Below are 17,845 nucleotides of genomic sequence, written 5' to 3'. Positions count from 1 at the left end.
TTGCTGTCTTTTTATGTCGCGTTGCATTACTGTGTTTTCATTCAGTCTTCCTGGTTGGTTCTTAGTACGAGCAATTGGGTGCAAATAGGATCGCGAACTTGCTTAGTAGTTGGCAACTAGTGAATATGTGCTATACTAATACGTTGCCATGCTACATGTTAGACATTAGTATTGCTGAAAAAATGTGAAACATAAAGGCAGTAGGACTGTAGCGGTGATTTTCAATGTGAAAATCTTATGACTTACATACTCAGCAATCCTTTAAGTTCTAAACGGCATGATCCTTTTGTTGATCATCAAATTCAATTTCACTCAATGATAAGCAAAATCTCATTTATAGATTTATTTGAAGTTCATACCAAGCAAAAACATTCCTTTGAATGACTAAAACAAGCAGCTACAAGAGCCTATGGTTCATCTTCTTTGCATATGTGCTTTTCCTTTCATCTGACCTACGACTGGCTCGAGCCATTTTGCTCCCTGGATCAGAACTCTGGCAACAATCTGAGCTTTTGGACGACTTCTTGAGATGAGAGGTATAAACAAACTCATTACATTGCATATTCTTCATCATTAGACTTCCATTGTCAAATTCCTATAAAATGTCCATGTACTTGTTTATACCATGCCATTTACAATCACAAAAAGAAGGGAAGGGCAACAATAATCCGGTATGCCTACCTCAGAGATTTTCTTGACAGAGTAAGGTGTCAAACAAGGATTCAGATCGTTCAGGAACAGATCCTCTGTACTCCCAGGGCTTGTAGGATCACCAGAGCTGAACTCCTGCATCAAGCGTCAAATGCTTTATTTTATGATAAACAGGGAGTGAAGTAGAGATATCATTGGTCGTAAAACATGTGTCTTTTTTAAAAGTTTAAACTAGAACCTATTGAGTTAGGAGATTATGGTGCTTTTACCAAAGAATTAGCAGCATCTTCATGATCATAAGTTGGGGTCCTTGGGGAGCTGCTATTAAGTCGCATACGTTCCCTTGAGGTATATTTCTCTGCCTTTACCTGCTCCAGAAATAGGATGTTAGCTAACATGATAAAGATAGCTTTGCATATATATGTAGAGAAACATAGAAAAAAATAAAATGGCACAGGAAAATTCAACAGCATTTGCATCACTCAGACTAAGTTTACACATATAAACATCTGTGGATGCAAAATTCAGCCAAAAGGTGCAGCAACTGCTAATTGATGCTTACGCGGTTAACATATGATTATGGAACGCACTGCACTGTTGCGACTGCACATGGTATCAGTAAAAAGAAAGCTAGCAAAGTTATTGTTATACCTCATTGAGATCCTCTGCAAGACACTGTAACTGTCCTGTGAGAGAGGTAACTTGCTTCTGGAGAGTAGGGAGGACTTGCTTTGCTTGCTTCATCTCTGATCCCTGATTCTCTAAGAGTTCTTGAAGTTGAGAGTTCATAACATCAGGAAATAGTATGGCATCTTTTAATGCCTTCATTTCTTCCCTTTGCTTTAAGCATAGATCCTTCAATTTCTCAACCTGTTAATCCAAAAAATGGAGTCAAAATAACTCTCCACTTCTTACTTGTTGGTGTAATGTCTCACAGAACTTCAACTTGACATTGAGTTCCAACAAAGTTATTGCTTTTTAAAATGTTGTTTTTGCTGCAGAATCTGCTGGGAATAGGAGGTTTTGGAACTGTGTGTTTAAAAGAACAGAATTTGAACTCTAATTAATTTTCCAGATAACCCAAAAAAAAGATGTGATGCGAAGCTGAACTCAAGGTGGGGAAAATGAATATATGGAAAAAATAAATAAATTGAAATTCAAAGTTTCTACTGCAAAATTGTTTGCAAGCTAATTTGAGTTATAATTCACCTCCTTGAGAATCTCAAAAGTGTAAATCAGAAATCAAATTTTGAATTCAAAGCAGAGCAGAAAGGAATTCCCACCTCTATGCTTCTCTCTTGAAGCATGGACTTAAGTTGAGAAATCTCCTTCTCCTGGTCTTTGTCCAAGCTCAAGAGCTCCCTTTCACTCCTCAACACCATAGCCAATGTCCTAGTGTTCCCTTTCACCTCTGTCAATGCCTTAACCTCTTTCTTCTGCTGCTGCTTCTTCTCCTCTGACACCTTCCCGAACAGCTTCTTCTGCAACCCAGTGAAATTCGTCCCCTTCCTTGCCGTCCTCTTCAGATCCTCCGCGATCAAATCGCAAGGAACAACCAGCCCTCCTGCCGCCCCAGCCTTCTTCGGCAACATTGAGGATTTCTTCTCCATGAACTTCTTGACCATTGTGGCAATATTGTGGTGGTTACTCTTAGCAGCCTTGGTGGCTGCAGATAGATCCGAATGCTTGGCTTTTACGAGTGCACGAGAAGCTGATGTGTTGTGGGCTGCAGCTAATTTGAGCTTAGCGGCGGAGAACTCCGTCGAGGAAGACGGATCCGAGAAGAGAGAGGAGGTGGAGGAGCGTGAATCGTAAGATGTGTAGCGTGACGCCATTTCTTGAAGGGAATGTGGTGGCAATCTGGGACGGTGGTGGTTGTTTAGGGTTAGATAAGCGTCTTAAGGATAGGGCCGATGAACAGGTTTGATGAATTTCAGGCTAAGGAAGGAAAGATTTGGTTTTTACTTCGGCGTTGTCTGAATTCAAATTTTGTTGGCCGTAAGCGTGGAAAATGCGCGGGCTGTTTGATTGAACAAGTGCTTTACTAAATAGCCCTTGAGCATCTCTGCCCCAATATATTGCCATTGTTGTGGTTGTTCTTAGTGACACTTGTTGACCTGAAACCAAGTGTATGCCAAATTATTACATGTCAAATAAGGAAAACAATCAGTCTCCCGGTACAAGCATTTGCAACGTCCTTGTCTGAACCAGAACAAGCACAAGCTAGAAGAAGGATGAGCCAAGCTTCAGGTATGTGTTCCAACCAACTGTTATATAGATATGCTGTGCATAGTGTTTGGTGATCCATTTGATTTTTGTGGCGAGAACTACCCATTGGTAATAAAACCAAAAGAAGTGCAAAATCATAGCTTTCTTTTTGTGGATTTAGGGTTTAGAATTTCTATTCCGTGAATTCATTTGTTGAATTAAAGCGAATTAATATGCAGGGCGAACTCTAATCATTTACTGTATCCTTATAAACTGTACATTTTCATTGTGACATTGGGTGCTTTCGCGTTTACAGAGATAACTAAGAGAGGTTACAGTTTCCTCATATGCACTAAACATAATTGCAGAAAACAAACTAGCTAGTATTGATTCAAGATTACAACTTCAAGCAAATGAGCCATTGGTTGAGTGGCAATGACTTTGCATGTCCCTGACTGAGGTCATGGGTTCTAGTCTCACCTCCTCCGAATATTTATAAGGAGGTGTGTGGGCTTAGTCTGCCCCTGCGTGGGCTTGATAGTTTGCCCCTACGTGGGCTTGATTTGTGATTTGTGTCGTATACTGTATTCGTACTTGTACTCAAAAAAAAAAAAAAGATTACAACTTCAAACCCATTTATTGGTTTATATTATATTTGAGTATGATCTTCTCCTACAACATATTCAACAAGTCCTGCCCCTGCTTTTTCTCCATGTCCATCAGTTGCCAACTGAGAAACTCCTCCAAAGGCGATTATCATCACCAATAGCACAGCTGTTGAGGCCAAAAGAGGCCAAAAATAGACAAGGATTGCGAGTAACCTCGGGGCAGCATATAAAAACATGGAAAGTGCCAGTGAAGCAATAATCGCTGTTGCAAAATGATTTCTGTATTGTAAGATCTTCTCTCTGATCTCCATGAGGACACACAGACAAACACACCCAGAGAGAGAGAGAGAGAGAGAGAGAGAGAGAGACCAGAGTTGTTTATGTTGGAAATAACCGGTTTCATTGATTGTTTTTAAAGATGGGTTTCTTCTTCAACTGCTAATTCAAGATATGAGGAGATTCTTTTTGTTTTCTGTGTAATTATACTCCCATATTCGATTATAAAAGTACCCTCCTCTCTATATTCCAATTCTCGTTACCTATACTGCATTTCTGCTGCATATGAACATAAGTTGAGAAGGGCAAAGCAGTAACTACAAGAAACCCAAATGGAATTTATCTGGTATATATGCTTTCTCCACCACTTTTCATTGTTGTCTTTTAATAGAAGATTAGGACTTGGGGGAGGTTCTTCTTTTTTATTCTTACATGTGGTTATATGTTTTATGAACATAACTAGCTAATGGAAGAAGAAAATGAGTGGTAATATTTTGCTTCCATTTTATTCTCCTTATTGATGCCAACTGATTGAAGAAAGAGGAATAAATTTTTGGGAAGATTTTCAGATACCACAAATTTTTTCTGTCCACTTGATATTTCCTGTCCTAATTTTTCCTTTTTAAGGGGATAAAGATGGTTCTTTTTCTGGTCCACCAAGCCGGAACCTTGCTTTATGGGCAGCCGGCCTATGATAATATTGATATGTGCCTTTCTGATTCTGCTTCACTGGAAGGGAAAGGCCAACGAAATCCCTCTCTTTGCGGTCAGTTCCTTAAAGGAGATGAATTCTATCAGTATCTCTTACAATACCAAACTCTTCTTATGTTATTCCGCCATAAAACCCAGTTGTATTTAGTTGCTGTTGTATTGTTGTGTAATGACTTCGATCATTGTGTATTATTCGTGTTTCATAGCACTAAAAGAGAAGCATGAAAAGGGAAATGGTGGATCATGAGGAGCAACAACTTGGAGGAGGAGAAGACCTCTCTCTTGTTCACCCTGACCCTGTTGTGTTAGAGCTCAACCGACTCCAGAACCTACTCAAAGGTTTCATATTTTTCTCATAAACACACACCCTCTACACAAATTGAATTTGTTTCTGCAATGGGTTTTAGAATGTGCAATGATATATTGTTTCTGCAATGTGTTTAGTCTTGGTTTGGGCTATGTCTCAATTCCTAGGGAAGTTTTGGTTTAGTGTTACTAAGGAGTTGAGGGCTATAATATGCCCTCATGTTTTCTTTCAGTTTGTTAATCAATAACCACCATTGCCTGCATTTAGTCAAATTTTCTTGCTTTGTTTGCTTAGATTTGAATATGGATGGGGAAAACATCGGACGGGGAAAATGTTACTCTTGCAAGTGAAGAAAAAAGTGAACCAATTGCCTTTGTAAGCTCCTGCTTTTTCTTTGGTTCTACATTTTAACGTACTTTCTTGATACAATGATCATGATACATGGATTTTGGATTGAATTTAATGCAGGCAATGCAGGAAGAGAACAAAATCCTTGAGAAGACCAATCGCCAAAAGGTTTTAGAGGTTGAAGAGCTCACCCAAACCATTCAGGAACTTGAGGAGGCCATTCTTGCTGGTGGGACTGCAGCAAATGTAATTCGAGACTATCGACGACAGATTTCCGAGCAGCAAGTATGCACCATGTTTCACATACCTGATATCCGGCATTCTGTTAAAGAATAGTCATCATCTCTTTACCAATAATGATTAAATTCAAACTTCAGGTTGAAAAGAGGACATTGGAGTATTTAATTTGCATGTTTAGCAACTAATGATTAAACCAATCTACCAACACAAAATGATTAACAAGTGGAGACCTGGGTTTTACTAATTTATGAGATCAATATTGTAACAATTCAGGACTCTGTTTTGTAATGGACGGGTGATTAAACCAATCTTCCAACCCTATCTATAATTATAAAAGCAGAATAGGCTGTCGTGTTGGCTGGGTTTTGGTCATAATAATATCATGCAAAATCTTTATTATTCTCTCGTATTATCAATCCCGTCTTAAGTCTTAACAATATCCTAAGCCCCCCATTCATATTTATTGAAAAATAACCCAAAACACAAAGACTGGCTGACGGGGTGTGGTGTTGTGTTCACATGATTGAGCAGATGGACGAATTTTCTCCACATCTGCTGACGGGATAGCCACCTCCGCCCCAGCTGTCATAAACTGGTGTTCCATGATACCCATCATAAACCCGCGGCGGATATCCATATCCCTCGTAGCACGGCCCACCGCCTCTTCCTCCATAACACTCCACACAACACACCCCAATTGGGAAAGCCGCTACCGGTGGTACCGGCTGAGGCGCCTTCTCTGCTGCTTTGGGCCTCTCTGCTACTATGGGCCTCGGTGGTGGTGGTGATGTGGGCCTCTCTGGTGGTGGTGGTGCTGGTTTGGGCTTCTCTGGTTCTTTGGGCTTTTCAGGTTTCTTCTCGGGAACAATCTCAATGCCTTTGACAGAGTCACCTCCTTTGCAGCGAATCTTCATTTTGATCTTCTCAGGGCTACAACATACCACCTTGATTGTCACTGTGTTATTCTTCTCATCGTATATCTGGTCTCGAATTTCTCTTGTTCGCAAACAATCCAAACATACATATATATACACATACAACTCAGCCATTTTCAATTGATTACAATACAGAAAATTGATTAAAGAAGCTCTTTTTAAAACCAAATTATGATTTTAGAACAGGGAGAGAGACTCACGAGGGAATTTGCAGAGCACTCTCTTGATCTTCTTGTAGCACTTTTCGCATTGAAGATCCACCTTTATCACCATTATTGTGACCTTCAAGAAAAAATAAAAGGCGATATAATTATGACGTACGTGTAGAGAAATATGAACCACAGTTAGAATTGAATAGATAGACTGGAATTTGGAAGCACAGACAGACCTTTGTCTCACCCATGGCTGCGATGGATCTGAAGCACCAGGTAGCTAGGCTAGAAGGAGAGTGATGGTAGCAGCCAGGTATGAAGAAGCTGACAGAGAGACAAGAAAGTAAAAGCTGAAATTGGGGGTGATGATGACACGTGTGAATGAGAGTTGAATTTTCATGATTGTCGGTATATGAATGGTGCTGATTGCTGACTCCATTGGCAACCTTTCCACTTTGCATGTGTTGTGTTTGATTGATGCATCTTCTTACCTTTCCTTAGCTTGGATTCATAAATATTTATTTTATTAGTTAGACAAGTAAAATTGCATTCTAAGGTGAAAACCATGCCTAACTTTCATCCTACCGACACTAAATTTCCCTTTTGGAATTATCAACCGCTCCATGTCTTTTTAATTACCCTCTTCATTCTAACTCTGTAAACACACACAAGGAATGGAAGTGGGCCTATAATATATAAATGGTAGTACTTTCGACCCCTTGAGGAAAGAAGGAACCGGAACTTGAGAGTAGTTGTGTAGTAATTACTAAATATAATATAATATTTATGTTCTAATTCCTTAGAACACCAACAACAATTCTTGAAAAGTCACCCACTATGCTATTTTACAGGATGGAGGTATACAAAACATCAAAAATTGATTTCTCATAAGCTCCTGTAAAATAGGAAATGATGATTGCGGAGCTATAATGATCCACTAGATGTAACAAATCGTTGTAGCTCTGTTGCATGATATTTTATCACTAAATTATTCATTTTATGTTTTTTAAATCTTTTTGTTATTTAGTTAAAATTTAGACATTTGACTATAATATCTAAAGTCATGAATCATTGTTAAATTAATTATCATATTTACTTCATAGTAATATAAATAATATATATTAAGGTGTAGAAAGTAGAAACTATCATTCACTATAAATATATTCCATGAATACTCGATAAAATCACTTTTGAGTTGAGAAGTGAAATCTACACAACTCTAAAAGTAAAAATTCTTAGTGATGTAGTTTTCTTTTGAAGAAAACTAGAGAAGAAAATCCCAACCTATCGGTTGGATTTCTTGGGTGTTGAAAATATGGCTCGTGTATTTCTATTGCAAATTGAATGCGAAGAAATAGAGATTCATGCAAAATATCTTTCGAAACATATCATCATTGTGAACAGATGATTCTGCAAAATAATCATTGAAAAATGCATTCGCGACCTTGTAGTGGGTTACTATCAATGAACGAACGTTGTCCACGAGAATCGATAAGTGACGTTGATCCTGTTTTACGCTCGAATGGTTTTCTTTGACATTTCAAAATTAAAAGATCTTCAAAGTCATCCTCAGAGAATGAGTTTGAGGATGGAATGTTACAAATTTTTGTATACGCTTAAAAAAAAAATTTATTGTGTAAATATAATATAATGAATAAGAGTTGAGAGAAGAGGAAATGAAGTTGAAAATCTCTTTATTTTAAAATCAATAATCTACACAATTTTTTTTTATAGTAAAAGTATGTGATCATTGGAAAGTAACGTTTGTAATTTTGAACCCATATCACTGGTGGAGTTTTGGATGACCGTTTGAGTCCATTTTTGGACTAAATTGAAAAAACAAATTATCTAGTGATATATATTTAAAATTTTTTGATCTTTATTTTATATTATTATTATAAATATCCCGTGTGGGGGCCTGCCCTCGTATTATATTACAAAGCTAATCCCCAATCAATCCAAAAGGGAGAGCAAACACATGAGAAAACTGATGGGCTTCAGACAACAATGAACAAACTGCAATATAGCCTTTTTAACTGTCCTAATTCTATACTATCCCCCTCAATATGGGTTGCACCATCTTCTTTCTCTCACAACTCCCAATACAACATATGATTTTTACACAAGTCCAGATGAGAAATGGGCGTACAGTTTTTCTGGGGACTTTTTGTCAGGCATCTCCACACCAAGTGATTCCATAAACGAGTAATTAACATGCATGTTTCTATCTCTGTTTTTGTTTGATTGTTGGGTTTATGTCATTTTATTTATACTAAGGTTATTTTTGATATATTATTGACTTGCATGTTACGTTGATGTAGTTTAATTAGCGGGGTTGAATTTGGATATATTTTTCTCGAGTTTCTATTTTATTGCATAGTTGGTATCTAATCTTTCTTTGAAAATGATTGGAGAGGGAACTTCCTGTTGGAAAACAATCGGGAATGAGAGTACGTACAATACTAGATTTAAAGTATTTATTAATACGAAATAAATACAGTAAAAAACAAAATAAATACAGTAAAGACAAAATCAAAATATTGACTTGAATTGAGATTGAGGATAGCGTAATGCTATGTCGTATAGGAGAAATTCGCCTCTCTCTCTTGTGCTTGTAGTTCGATAAGCGTTTGCCACCAAGATTCAACAATCTGTAGCCAAAAATCGAGCACTTGATTCTTGGTCCTGATGAATTTACTAAGTCTCAGATCAAAATGTATGTGATGAAGGTTTGAATGTCAGAGTTTCTGATGATACAAAACCTTATGTCATTCCTTGTATTTATAGAATATCAAACAAGCAGTTATCATAGAGGAGTTGTGTTGATCAGACACAACTATTCAAACAAAACATAACTGCTTAGATAAAAATAACTGTTTAGATAAAAACAATTGTTCTAAAAATACACTGTAATTGGATATTTTCTAAGTCAATGAGAACCCAAGGCCCATCTTTTGATATATATATACACACACACACACACCCATCATATAGCCCAAGCTCATCTATGTATCTTTATCCAATTTAGTAAGTGTGTTAAGACCACACTTATAAACTACTCTTTCTTTCTATACTTTTCCAATGTGAGACTTTCTTATTACTATACAAAATCCTACAATACCCCACATTTGTATAGCAAAAAGAATCATCACAATGTTTTGAATGACCTGGAGAAAAACTAGATTTGATATGCATAAGAACAAGTGTCTCTTGGACTTGAACCTTCCTTAGTGAATACTTGTCGGATTTACTGGTGAGTCAGTGTGTATAGGAGACATTGAACTGTTCACCATATTTAGTAAACCTAGACAACAAGTATCACACATATCAAATCTTTACACTTTTTAGATTCATCAGTTGTGTTCATTTTGGTCCTGAACAATCCTGGGTTCATAAGAGCTTTAGAGAATTTAGCCATGTCATTCTCACAAATGCGACCCCATATTACTCTCATATAGGTGACACTTTTAATAAGAATACCTTGCTATATTCTTTTATCTTTTGTTAGTGTCATTAAGAATTATTAATAATTCACCCTTATCATCACAGGTATCATATGATTCATATCATAGGAATGAGCAGGATTATATGCTCTATTCCTTGAATTTCACCCAACTAGTTTTCCTTATTGAACCTAGACTTGGAAAACCAATTGCTAGGTTAGGTTTTCGTCAAGTTACTCCTTATTGTGTTGGCTTTAAGCCCATTCCCCTCGATAAATATAACACTTTCTCTTTTGGTATACCCTTTGTAAGTTGATTTGCAATATTCTCCTTTGAATTCACATAATCAATGGAAATAATGCCACTTGAGAGCATATGTTTTATAGTGTTATGTCGACGTCTTATGTGTCTTGACTTTCCATTATACATATGGCTTTTAGCTCTACCAATAGCCGCCATGCAGTCACAATGCACACATATGGCTGTCACAGGTTGTGGCCATATTGGAATATCTTCCAAAAAATTCTTAAGCCATTCCGCAGTTTTATCTAAGGCTATAAATTCCGATTTCATTGTTGAATGTGCAATACACGTTTGCTTTTACGATTTCCATGATACAACAACCCCTCCAAGTGTAAAGACGTAGCCACTTATGGCTTTTTCCATATCATTCGAAATCCAATTGGTATCACTATATCCTTCCAAAACTGGAGGATATTTTGTATAATGTAATCCATAGTTTATTGTATATTTTAAGTATCTTAATACTCTAACCAAAGCTTCCCGATGAGCCTTTGATGGATTGCTTGTATACCTTGCCAATCTATTTACTGTATAAGCAATGTCTGGTCTCGTGCAATTCGTAATGTATTGTAGTGTTCCAATGACATGTGAGTATTCCAATTGAGACACACTTTCCCCATTATTTTTCTTTAAATGACACTTAGGATCATAAGGAGTATTACATGGATTGCTATCAAATTGACCAAATTTTCGAAGAACTGTTTCCACATAATGTGATTGGCTAAGTACATAACCATCATTACTCCTTTGAATTCAAATTCCTAAGATAACATCGGCTTTTCCCATATCTTTCATTTCAAAGGTCGAATTGAATATTTTCTTTGTGGAATTTATTGCATCTCGGTTTGGTCATACAATTACACAAGAACCATTTTCAAAATTTTTAATATAAATACATTTATCACATTCATTGATCTGAAATCCATGCGATAACATTGTATGATCGAACTTTTCATGCCATTGCTTAGGTGCTTGTTTAAGTCCATATAAGGACTTTACAAGTTTACATACCTTTTTCTCTTGCCTTTTTACCACAAAACCTTCAGGTTGTTCCATATAAATTTCTTCATCTAATTCATCATTTAAGAATGCAGTTTTTACATTCATTTGGTGTATATCCAAATTGTAAACAACCGCAATAGCAATTAACATCCTTATAGATGTAATTCTAGTTACTGGTGAGTATGTATCAAAGAAATCTAGCCCTTGTTTTTGACGGTTACCTTTTGCTACTAGTCGTGCTTTATATTTCTCAATAGTACCATCAGACTTCAATTTCTTTTTGAAAATCCATTTGTAACCTATTGGTTTGCAACCAGGTGGTAAATCTACTAATTCCCACGTGTTGTTTTGTAAAATGAATTCAGCTTTGCTATTTATTGCCTCTTTCCAATAATAGATTTAGATGAAGTGATTGCTTCTTTATATGTTTGTGGCTCAGTTTCAGCGAGAAAGGTTAAGAAATCAGGTCCAAAGTCTTTTGCAACCTTCACTCTTTTTCCTCTTCTTGGTTCTATCTCTTTTCCTTGGGTAGATGGTGTTTTTTCATTTGGTTCCAAGTCCTTGTCTTGAACACCAGATGATGAAGCACCATCATTATCATGACTTAAATAATGTATCTTTATTTTATTTCCATTGAGTATGTCTTTATAAGGAAATATATGCTCAAACCATTCATCATCATTAGACTCAATGATGATATTTATTTGGATATCCAAAATTCCATATTTAATTATTAAAAATCGAAGTGCTGCACTATTATTGGCATATCCAATAAACACACAATCAGTAGTTTTAGGTCCAAGTTTAATTCTCTTTGGTGAAGGAACTTCAACTTTTGCTAAACAACCACACACTTTCATAATTTTCAAAGCTGGTGGTTTCTTATTTCATTTTTCGTATGCAAATTGATCACTCTTCTTTGGTGGAATTCTATTCAAGATTTTGTTAGTAGTAACTAGGGCTTCACCCCACATGTTTAGTGGTAAACCTGAACTACTAAGCATGGAATTCATCATGTTCTTCAATGTTCTATTTTTGTGTTCAACCACCCCATTTTGTTGAGGAGTGTAGGGTGTTGTCGATTGATGAATAATTCCATGAGAAGCACAAAATTCTACAAAGGCATTGAATTCATATTCTCCACCTCTATCTGATTACAGTATTTTGATCTACTTGTTTAATTGGTTTTCCACTTCAGCTTTGTATATCTTAAATATATTCAAGGTTTCATCTTTGCTATGTATCAAATATACATAACAATATTTACTGCTATCATCTATGAAAGTACACTACCAGAATCTGGGGTATTTTGCAACAGTTAGAAACCGTTGCAAAATTATGTTAAACTGTTGCTATGAACATTTGTAACAGTTCATGTCACCGTTGTAGAAATCGTCATCACAAAAGGTTATGACAACGGTTTTGTAATTTAATGCAACAGTTATTATACCTATTGTAAATGACTACTTTATGCAACGATCCAAAATTTATTAGCAACGGGTGTAATTAAATCGTTGCCTATATTATATTCTGCAACAGTTATTTAACCGTTGCATGTTATAATTTATATTTAGCAACGATTTTAACCGTTGCTGAACAAGATGTTTTGGGTGTTGCCTAATTATTTGCAACGAGTTCAAACCGTTGCGATTGTACTGGGTAACCGTTGCTGTTTATTTGTAACAGTTTGAAAGTCGTTGCAAGGTTAATTAACGGCAACAATTTATTTGTAGTTCGACAAGCGTCTGCCACCAGGATTCAACAATCTGTAGCCAAGAATCGAGTACTTGATTCTTTGTCCTGGCGAATTTACTAGGTATTTTTTCTCTCAGATCAAAATGTATGTGATGAAGGTTTGAATGTCAGAGTTTTTGATGATACAAAACCTTACGTCATTCCTTGTATTTATAGAATATCAAACAAGCAGTTTATAAGTAGTTATCACAAAGGAGCTGTGTTGATTAGACACAACTATTATGTTCAGATAAAAACAACTGTCCCAAAAATAAACTCTAATTGGATAAAACAAAAATAAACAATATTTTCTAAGTGAATGAAACCTTAAGGCCCATATTTTGATATATATATATATATATATATATATATATATATATATATATATATATACCCATCATACAATCCAAGCGTGGGGCCGAAGCTCATCTATGTATCTTTATCCAATTTAATAAATGTGTTAAGGCCACACTTATAAACTACTCTTTCTTATTATACTTTTCCAATGTGAGACTTTCTTATTGCTATACAAAATTCTACACTTTCGAGGATTAAAGTCTCCACAAACATGCAGCAACTGCTGTGGCTACCGAATGGAAGGATGAAAATAACAAATGTGATTGAACGACATCGCTAGTTACTTCTTCAATTCATCATCATATGTAGGTTGAGATGCAACGATTGAGAGACAATTAAGTTGGCTATATCAGAGAGAACAACTAAAAGCATAAGCAAAATTGAAGGTGAAATTCCTATTCTCTTCCAAATTTTTTTTATCTAAATCTTTTCTTATAACATAAATAAATGGTTAAAATTTTATGTTATTTTGAGGAAAAATTGAAGGGGAACAATATCCAATGTTCTCTGATATTTAGTTTCTTTACAGTGTACTTTTTTTTTTTTGTTAACATGACAAAAATCTTATATTCAAGATTTGCTGCAAGGGAAGATGAAAGCAATCTAATATTAGGCCAAAGCAGATGGGCCGAAGCCTAACAAGCGGCTCCAATGGAAATGGGTCTAAAAGATCATTCAAAACGGCCCATTTGATACTTCAATTTTATTATTATTATTTTTTGAAAAATTTCATCTATGCATCACAAAAATACTATCTTTATATCAAAAAATTATAAATTTGTACACAAAATCATAGTAAAAAGATCAAATTACCCTTATTTTTTATACAATATTAAAAATATTGATGTTAAGTTTACACACACATTTAACCCACAATTCAATCTCCCATTCCTTACCAATTTCAGATGATCAACGCTACATCCCAACAATTGTACCAGATTTTTGTGATAGACTGTTCTTATGAGAAGAAACAATTCGAGTGGCGTTGCTTATAAAGATGACCCAACAATAATGGCATGGGAGCTGATAAACGGGCCCAGATGCAACTCTGATCTATCAGGCTAATCTATCCAGGTTAGAAAAACTAGCAAGCATAAATACAAACTGATAGAGTGCATAGAAAAAGAAGAAGATTTAGGTGAATGATTTTGATAAATGTAAACGTTTTGGCAGGCTTGGATTACAGATACGGCATCCTACTTGAAATCTGTTGATGGAAACCATTTACTACAAGTGGGCCTCGAAGGTTTATATGGACAGCGATCAGTTGATAAGCAACAATACAACCCAAACTTCCAAGTAGGAACAGATTTCATTGCCAACAATCAGATCGCTGGCATCGATTTCGCAACCGTTCACTCGTACCCAGATCAATGGTGATAATACTAAGAACATTTCCTTCCAACCTTGGTTACATACTTGCATGATATTTTCACTGGATATTGATTATTTTCTTGATAAGTTAGGTTACCTGGCTCGAGCCGCGAAGCTTACAATTCATTCTTGAACATGTCATTGTATACAAGGATATATTTATGTAAAGTATAAAAAAAAATTAAAAAGTGGGGTAAAGATAATATTTTTGTAGTGTGTAATTATATTTTCCCTTACGTTTTTTAAGAACGGCAAACATGTAGACGGTGGATATACATGAATACATATAATTTTCAAACTAATCAAGTCCCACCCACTGATATCAAGAATTGTCTGCCTCACTAACGTAGTGCAAGTCATTACATCTCCATACATATCTCTACATATAACACCCACATCAGTACATTTTCCTCGAGGATTTAACGCAGCGTCCCAATTGGCTTTAATAAAATCTCTCGGAGGCCCCTGCCACTTTGGTATGCACAATACTCTTGTTGATTGAATTGTTGAAACCATGCCTTGTGTTGTCTGAGCAGGTGCAAAGTCATCCACCATGGACAAGAGGCGGAACACTACATGGAAGGGTTTGATCGCGGGTTTGAGCGCGTGCATGTTTGAGTGGGTGCTTGAGTGGAGGTTGGAGGAGCAAGTCAGCCCATGCTTGAGCAGGTGCTTGAGCGGACGTTGGATGTGTGGTTAGCATACACTTCATTAATTATTATTTGTTATTTTGGTTTTAAAATACTTAAGATTGTGGGCAAATATATCTTTTTGCTTTGTTTATCTTTAGGGTTCCTGCGAGAACCTATTTATTTAGCAACTTTAATTGTTAGAGGATAATTATTGATGAAATAGACTAGTTGTACGTCTTTGAAATTATTCTCTAGGTTTTCTTACCATCTAAGGTAATGACGAAGATCGTACATTCTATCAGTTTCCATTCTGCGTTAACAATAATTCCATCATGGACAAACTTGTTACGCCTATGCCACATCAGACGCATAGTGATTGCCATAATTGCATGATCCCGCTGAGATAAATCCTTCATTATTGTTTACTAGAATTAAGAGAAATTCCCTTTGAACATCACCCCTATCTTCTGTATTTTTTTTATGCTCGCACTAAAGACATATCTGGCCAATGTATTCCCATAGGGCCTGCATAATAGTTTCTTTGGTGTCATGATACATGTTAGGTATGTTAATTGATTTTCTATTTCTCCTCTCTTTTTTGCATTGATTTTATCAATACCAATCAAGTCTTATTCACGCTCTGCTTGCAGATTTTTGAATAAGGGTTTATCATAATTTAACTTGGCCTTGAACATGGTGTTTCTAACAAAAGTTTAAAAAATACACATTCTACGAGCCCAAGTTCATTTTATATGCTATAAATTTATCGGAACTAATGCATATGACAAAACCAAGAAGTCTGTGTGTTTATTAACTTAGATTCATGTATTCTACTAGCAAATAAAAAAGAGCAAAGCTATTTGATATTTTGATGAAACAAATTAAGAGTAACCTCGTGGACTACTCTGTTGATTTAAGCAAGTTTGCCTTCTTGTACAGACTTTTTGTTTTCCCTTTTAGTCTTTGTTAAAATTATTTATTCTCCGTTATACTGCAAGCCCCCTCCTCCCATCAATCAGAGTGATTAGAGATTGTTGAACCAATTAAACGATGGGGGTATCCTACTTTGTTGTATCTAGTTTTTTTTTTTGATAAAGAGGATGATACCTCAAGATTTTGTTAAAAAACCTCATTTATGGTGGAGGAATACCGAGGTTACAGATAAAAAGACATTAAATAAAAAAAAACAGCAATAACATAAGTAGAAACAAAAGGAACCAAAAACCAAAAGACAACTTTCAAAGAGCAAGCAAAGACCGAGGAAAAAAAGAGTTTATCTCAAAACCAAGCAACGAACTCTAAAACTCGATTAACCCTTGATTGTTGTATCTAGTTAATACTTTTTTTCCTAAACTTTGTTGCATCGCATGGGTCAAGTCCTAGTTTATTAGAAAGAAAAATGATAGAAGTAGACAGAAATTAGAAAGTGAAATAAGAAAGAAATAAAAAGCACCAAAGAACAAGTAGAATTGATTATTGGAGACTATTTGATAGCTTCCTTGCTCATTGCACGTGTGATGGGTTTATGCAAGGAATTGGGATTCCGTTTGGTAGAGGAATTCTTGTGTTTAACAATTGTGATAATGTAAAATCAAATGAAGACGGTTTAATTCGAGGAAAACCAGATCTCCAAAGACTTAAAGTCTTGTTATAATTCTTGATAACTTCATTCTCATCCACAAGAAATTAAATACAAACATAGAGAAGAGGTTGAGTTGCCAACAATCGTGACCACCACCACTCCTTCAAACTAGGAAAACAATACAGAATGTGATAACTATCGAAACTATTTACAACGTGTGCAACAAGCACCCATGATAACTGAAAATAAAAACTAGATAATGACTTGCACACCACCAACGCAACACATACGGTAACACTACCCACTCCTAGTATTGCATGATCACAATACTCCTTCATGGGACCTCACGTGCGTCCCTAACACTATTATAACAACATAATAAGCCAATTATCCTTGATTACACATCAAACCTTAATTTGTCATGTTTAGCAACTAATGATAACAACCTCCGCACCAACTGTCCGGTTTTAGGTTAATTTCAGACTTTCAGGTCGGACAACGCTACTTATTTATAAAATATTTACATGTTCAGATTATGATTCGAATTGGATTTCAAACGTCTTAATTGATCAAATCCGAATTGGTTTAAATCGAAACAACTAAGTTGGATAATAACGTAATTTGAGTTAGGGTTTGGACAAGTAAATCGGACAAATTTTTCGTGTTTGGACCCTTCCCTATTTTAAACCGAACAAAAATTTTGTGTCTGGACCTAGATTTCGGTCATATAACTTATGTTGAAACTTGATTTGATCTGGGTGGGACAAATTCAATCATCCAAACTAGACAAAATTTTGTTACCACTAGTTATACAGTGTTTAGCGTTGTGGTACTGTGGGATAGAAAACTTATCATTATGGGCTTAATCATGTACAATGATCAGCCATGGGTTGGAGATTAACATGGGTTTTCCTTGGAGCAACTACAATGTTGGTTTCTTAATGGGGACAACAAAATATATTAGAAAAAGAAAAAGTGTTTC

General features: G+C 35.8%; 4 protein-coding genes across 7 annotated transcripts in view; 1 reads left to right on the top strand and 3 right to left on the bottom strand.

Moving 5' to 3' along the window:
• Nucleotides 1–316: 316 nt before the first annotated feature.
• Nucleotides 317–3,255, bottom strand: LOC119990174. Its single transcript, XM_038836033.1, has 5 exons — nucleotides 1,935–3,255; nucleotides 1,303–1,521; nucleotides 921–1,019; nucleotides 682–786; nucleotides 317–595 (listed from the first exon to the last, which is right to left on the bottom strand). The coding sequence occupies exons 1-5, from the start codon at nucleotides 2,484–2,486 to the stop codon at nucleotides 398–400; spliced, it is 1,173 nt and encodes a 390-aa protein (XP_038691961.1). The 5' UTR covers nucleotides 2,487–3,255; the 3' UTR covers nucleotides 317–397.
• Nucleotides 3,256–3,479: 224 nt separating this feature from the next.
• Nucleotides 3,480–17,845, top strand: part of LOC119990185 (microtubule-associated protein 70-5-like) — a 19,089-nt gene continuing 4,723 nt past the window's right edge. Inside the window, exons 1-3 of one of the 4 annotated variants that reach the window (XR_005465961.1) lie at nucleotides 3,480–4,793; nucleotides 5,056–5,394; nucleotides 5,487–5,507. The gene's annotated coding sequence lies outside the window, so the exon portion shown is untranslated. Of the gene's footprint in view, nucleotides 4,794–5,055; nucleotides 5,395–5,486; nucleotides 5,508–17,845 lie in introns of those variants that run through there. The other 3 variants (XR_005465958.1, XR_005465959.1, XR_005465957.1) reach the window with 3 other exon arrangements.
• On the bottom strand, nucleotides 5,713–6,789 carry LOC119990177 (protein PYRICULARIA ORYZAE RESISTANCE 21-like). Its single transcript, XM_038836039.1, has 3 exons — nucleotides 6,673–6,789; nucleotides 6,485–6,566; nucleotides 5,713–6,343 (listed from the first exon to the last, which is right to left on the bottom strand). Exons 1-3 carry the CDS (start codon nucleotides 6,685–6,687, stop codon nucleotides 5,865–5,867), a joined length of 576 nt encoding a protein of 191 aa, XP_038691967.1. The 5' UTR covers nucleotides 6,688–6,789; the 3' UTR covers nucleotides 5,713–5,864.
• LOC119990183 (protein PYRICULARIA ORYZAE RESISTANCE 21-like) overlaps nucleotides 17,007–17,845 on the bottom strand; it is an 18,948-nt gene continuing 18,109 nt past the window's right edge. The window contains exon 4 of the mRNA XM_038836051.1: nucleotides 17,007–17,309. Within this exon, the coding sequence (XP_038691979.1) occupies nucleotides 17,296–17,309 (14 nt within the window). The 3' untranslated portion in view covers nucleotides 17,007–17,295. The remainder of the gene's footprint in view (nucleotides 17,310–17,845) is intronic.

Source organism: Tripterygium wilfordii, chromosome 21, assembly GCF_013401445.1.
Source record: "Tripterygium wilfordii isolate XIE 37 chromosome 21, ASM1340144v1, whole genome shotgun sequence".
Taxonomy (NCBI): domain Eukaryota; kingdom Viridiplantae; phylum Streptophyta; class Magnoliopsida; order Celastrales; family Celastraceae; genus Tripterygium; species Tripterygium wilfordii.
Note: the sequence above shows the minus strand (reverse complement) of the source record. Positions and strands in the feature narration are given on the sequence as shown.